This window comes from Blennius ocellaris, assembly GCF_963422515.1.
Source record: "Blennius ocellaris genome assembly, chromosome: 2".
Taxonomy (NCBI): Eukaryota; Metazoa; Chordata; class Actinopteri; order Blenniiformes; family Blenniidae; genus Blennius; species Blennius ocellaris.
In genome coordinates, this window is record NC_137651.1 from 8,487,901 (window position 1) to 8,493,440 (window position 5,540).

Below are 5,540 nucleotides of genomic sequence, written 5' to 3' on the forward strand. Positions count from 1 at the left end.
CCCCCTAATTTGAGTTGTGTTGACCTCCCTCCCTGTGTATCGTTGTCTTTCTTTCGCTCTTGTTTGCTCAGTGCCACTCTACGTGTCGCTGATGATCATTGTCATGAATATTGTGCTTATCATTCAGCTTCAGCCGATTTACGATATTTCCTTTATAGAATAGATCTAAAAATATGACTCCTAGACAGTTACGAAAAATCTGAACCACAGGTGTCGCACTTATTTTATTCTTGCACAATTTCATCTCAATTTGGCTGGACCAGTAAAATAATAACATGATATCACGTCAATGACAAGAACTCTAATGTTTGCCTTTGTATTAGTACATTAAGGTGCTACTGCTTATTTTAAACGACTTTGTTTAGAAGATTTGTCTTATTTCTATTTTTTTAATACTGTTCTTACCGTTTTACTTTTTTTTAATACTGTCTTGTTTTTTCAATTTGTTTTTTTTGTCTAATGTGCTTTGCATTTCCCCATGTCCCATGCTTAATTGCTTGACAAATTGATGTTTCAATTACTGACAGTTTATTATGTATTGATTGAATGCATGCATGAATGTAAATTGTACATATTGAAGCTACAAATGAATTGCCTCTTGTTGGATAAATAAGTCCTTGAGGACTTTTGTAAGCTGGACACTTTTAGTTGCTGACTTGAAGTCGGTAAACCATTTTTATTGTACCATGATAATAATCAAACTATGGTTTCAAACTGTATGTTTTACTGCTGTCTGAAAGCGACGTGAAAAGTCTTGTTCTCACCGGCACCCAAGACGAATCCCAGTCTTCTTCTTAAGGAAGCGGCTGATGATGTCTTTAGAGGGATTATCAAAGCTTTTGTGCATGAACTTGCACTCGTCCTCTAAGGTGCGCCGGGTCACCTCGTCATTCTGCACCTTCTCCCTGAAATCTTTGAAAGGCAGACGGGCGGCCACCATCTCGTAAATGCTGCAGCCCAGAGCCCACCAGTCCACCGAGGTGCGGTAATGCTCCTGCTTCAGAATCTCTGGAGCCATGTAGCCGGAGGTACCAGCCTGACACGGGGATAGAAGAGGTGGGGGAGGAGACAGATGAATGAATCTGAATGACGTGTACAGTTGTGGACATAAAATAACTGTGATTATTATAGTACAAGCATCCTTTTTTTTCGATGCTGCTTTATCCAGTTTAGGAGGCGCTGGAGCCGATCCCAGCTGTCATCTTCACATGAGAATGGATCCAAAAACATTCATACCTGATATTGGTGGTGTTGAGGTTTAGATATCAGTCTGTACATCACCAATCGGGACACTTTCACTAGAATACTTGACTTACTTCACCTCCGACTCTGCTCTCGTTTTTTAAACAGAAGCATGTTTCTACCCTTGCATCTCTCAAAATGTGCTTCATATCAGGCATGCGAGATTAGTCAATCTGTAACAAACATAATGAGCAACCCTGAAAACTGTCGTTGCACATTGACACCGCTCATAAACACTGGAAACCAAATGCTTTGTTTATGAACGGACTGTTTTCATCATTCAACCATCATCAGTTTTCTCTGCGATCGATACGCATTGTATCTGTTTTAATAAATCAAATCAAATCAAATCAAACTTTATTAAAGACAAAATCATTTTTGGGAATATGCATGACGGTCTACTTCTGAACCAGTTCATCTAATTTATCTATGGCTTGATGGCAGACACAAGCAAACACTGTTTAATGCGAGACAATTAGACTCTGATACAGCAGATAGTGCTGCTTCGGCACTCCATCGGGCCAGTCAAGTGATAAAAGAGCCTCTATTGTGCGGTGTGAGTCTCATGTCTGCTCAGTTCAGTGCTGCTCCATCTTTGACAGACACGTGAAAGTCATATCTCACACTAGTACAGCAAAGATTAGCCGGCTAAGGCCAACAGGCCGTGTGAGTCTGGTGTAATTTCTCGGCCGGGGCAGCGTCCAGAAGCGGGTTGAGGTCAAGCACCTTTTAACAAGATTCAGTCAGGTTACACAGAGTTATGCTCCTTCCCCGTCAGGGGCTTTAGGGCCATCATATCTATTCCTGGTAAGCTACTTGTGGTGGTCAAGGAACAGGTCGTTCAGGAGAAAATCAGTGTTCTGTCATTAAAGAGTTCTGTGAACAAGGCAGAAGACAGAAGCTCACTGCTGTGCAACACAACAGACATTAATTATGCAGCAGTTAAATTTTACCACCAATCTATCTGATAATAATGAAAGAAACTGAAACTCACATTCTGCTTTGGCTAAATTGCAGCGACAAATCACATTTCTGACTGCAACTTATTTAATTCGCCACACTCTTATTGTGACAGCCTACTTAGAGATCTAATTTTGAAATATAAAGACATTCAGTGTTTGCTCATAAGTCATGAGTCAATCTGGCCTGTTTCATTTAACCACATTTTAAGCCCATGAGAGGTGAGACATAATTCGATTGCCATGTTATATTGGCAGAAACTAAAAGAAGTTGATCCAATTATGCTGTTGAAATATTTACCTATACAGGTGAATCCCCCCAAACATTTAATACAATTGAAAGTTATTTTTTTCATAAATTAATTGAGACTACAACACTTCTGTATAATTTAGCTTTGTTACACTACTTGTTTGTTTTATTCTTTAGAATCTTATCTAATAAATCACAAAAACCAATAATGCAGTATCTCAACGTATTTCAGAATTTTTCATTTGTTTAAGATTATAGTTATCACAAATCAACATTTTATAATCCATATGTATTGAGCTCTGAAATAGCAATGACAGTGTTATTGTGACTCTCAAACATCCTGTTTCGAAGATTGCTTGCCTTCCAGATGTGAGTGCGTGTTCTCCTCGCCCCACTGACCTTCTGGCATATCATCTTGCCCTTTGGCAGCTCCACGGCCAGCCCGAGGTCCGACAGCCGGCACTGTCCTCTCCCGTCCAGCAACACATTCTCGGGCTTCATGTCGCGGTACACGATGTCCATGGAGTGCAGGTGCAGGATGCCGGTGGTGATCTGAGCCGTGTAGTAGACCACGCGCTCCATGCGGAGACCCTTCTCTCCTAGATGGTAGATATGGAACTTGAGGTCTCCGCCAGTCATCAGGTCCATGACCAGGCACAGGTGGGTCCTGTTGTCGTAAGCGTAGGCCAGGTTGACGATGAAGAGGCTGTTGACTTTCTCCAGGATGTGCTTCTCGAGCATCGCCAGCCTCTCGCCTCCTTTCTTCTTCAGTCGTCGCTTATCCAGCTTTTTGCAGGCGTACATCTGGCCTGTGTATTTCACCTGCACGGCACACACCTGCCAGCCAGAGCGACAGTGTGTTAGACTTTAAAACCCATTTCGTTTAACGGATGAGTTTTACTGCTGCTATAAAGCAGGCCAAGACAGCTGCACAGGTAGGGTAAATAGTGACGTTGATGACATAATTGACAAATATCAGTCACAAATTGAAGCAAAATCGACTGCATTATAAGAATTACAAGAGAAAAGTAGTTCATTGTCATTGTTTATAATGGAACCAACAGCCTGGTGTTTCTGGCACCTACCTCACCAAAGCCACCTTTTCCCAAAGTCCTGAATTCATAGAAGTATCGGTCTGTTATCTTCTGCGTCTCGTACTCCTTCCACTGCAGAAACCTGTAAAAGAAGGGGCTGCTCAGGTACTCAAGGAAAGGTTTCCCCTTCAAAAATTCCCTGGTGGCTTCTCTTATCTGCTCCATCTTCACTTCATTAAAGTTGGTGCTTGATAAATGCCTGCATGTCTCAGCGTCTCTTCCCGTGAGGTAGGCGAGGAAACTCTTGGACTCGGGTTGACAGAACTTGGCGAGGATCCTCTGTTTGGCCTTTTCTTTGGTTTCATCTTCAGCAAAGCTCCAGGCACTCAGCTCCTCCAAGAACTCAAAGGCAGCTCCGTATGTGGGACTAGAGGTCAGGAGAAACTGCTGAAACAACTTCTTCCCAATTGGCTGTTGCTCGCAGAGCGACTCGTACTTCTTCCCTACGGCCGTCCGGAGAGCGGAGCACTTCTTTGGCTTGGGCAGCGTCAGGGTCAGTCTCTGTTTCCGCAGCTCGCTGCGGTCCGTCTGCTGAGCCCTCAGGTAGGCCGTGTTGGCCACCAGGTTGTCCAGTCCCACCAGGTTAGCTGTGACCTGTGACATGCTTGTAAAATACTACGGCTGGGCCATCAGCGGGTTTTAGGCACAACTGAGCACATCGAGCGCCGGCGTGCCGGACAACATCCACCTCCTGTGCCACGCCTACCTCAGTCTGAACAACTAAACCGTACTCAGGGATTTGTGGCCAGCTAAGTGTCTTTGCACGTTTATTCGGAGACAGCACACAGGGAAAGCAACTTACGTGGTTTGAACTTAAGAGGCTTTAGGGTAATCTATATTTAGAAGATACAAAGTGACTGTGGGCAGTAGCCTAAGTGAACTTGATGAGGAGGCAGATGCTGATCTGAGGGGTTTGATTAACTCTAATTGAGAAAACAAAGATTGTTGTAGAGGTATGACGTTAGCAATAAGCAAATCGGTACGTAAACACACTTACTGGCTGTCACAGGGAAAAGATGGAGAAGGTTACCCCAACTGATCAGCCATTATTGGTTTGCTCTTTATTGTAAAATGAGTACACTGACAATTTTATCATTAAAGTGTTGTTGAAGAATATTTTTGTACTTTGAAGTCCATATAAAAATTGACCATTAGATGTTGTTCATCCAAACAAATCCATGGCTGAAATCACACATATTCCAATGCATCTACTTAAACAATTCTCCGAATGGGTTTTAGCTCCCCCCTTAAAGACTGTATATATACTTTATTTAATAGTATTTGTCACATGATACAATGTGGGATTCGCATTAAAGTGAACTAAATAGTTTATAGAATGTATCTTAAAAAATAGATGTGTGTGATTTACTGTAGTTTTCTTGTTACAGTACATATATTCAAGGGGTTTAACACATTTATACATTTTCTTAATAAATGCAGATGCATCAACTGGGAGTGTGAATTGCTTTGTTAAAGTAAAGATGCCAAACTCCATATAATATAATAGTATCAGAACTATAATTTCTTATCATGGAGTGTTTCCTTTAATTTACCTTTATTATAGAAAAAAATCAGGTAAAACAAACATGGCAACCAATTTTAATCTCCTGACCATTGAAATAGATTTGACCAAGATGTTTAACCTTCACTGGTGAGCTGTGATGACTGTTGATCTCTCAGAGATCTGCAGGTAAGCCTGATGAGGTTCAGTGTATTCAGAGGAGAAAGTGCTGCAAAAACACCTCACATATTACAATAGGCCTCTAATAGCATTTACAAACTTCAACATTATGCGTTATCTAAATGTTATTACTGACTGCATTTACCTGTATTATTGTACACTGCTCAAACAAACCAATGTATTTGTAGAGTTAGATCATAAATAAATATCATCAGGTAGTGAGGACATCTAGACATCTGGCTTAAGTATTTCTTTTTTTTTTTTTTTTTGACCTAATAGAACAAACTTTTAACATTTATTCACTTGCTTTGATT

At 41.3% G+C, this 5,540-nt stretch overlaps 1 protein-coding gene across 1 annotated transcript in view; it reads right to left on the reverse strand.

Moving 5' to 3' along the window:
• LOC308137232 (rhodopsin kinase grk7-b-like) overlaps positions 1-4,148 on the reverse strand; it is a gene marked incomplete at both ends in the record, with an annotated part of 4,998 nt that extends 850 nt beyond the window's left edge. Inside the window, 3 exons of the mRNA XM_080505838.1 lie at positions 765-1,036; positions 2,851-3,288; positions 3,537-4,148. Coding sequence (XP_080361964.1) covers positions 765-1,036; positions 2,851-3,288; positions 3,537-4,148 — 1,322 coding nt within the window. The remainder of the gene's footprint in view (positions 1-764; positions 1,037-2,850; positions 3,289-3,536) is intronic.
• Positions 4,149-5,540: the final 1,392 nt, after the last annotated feature.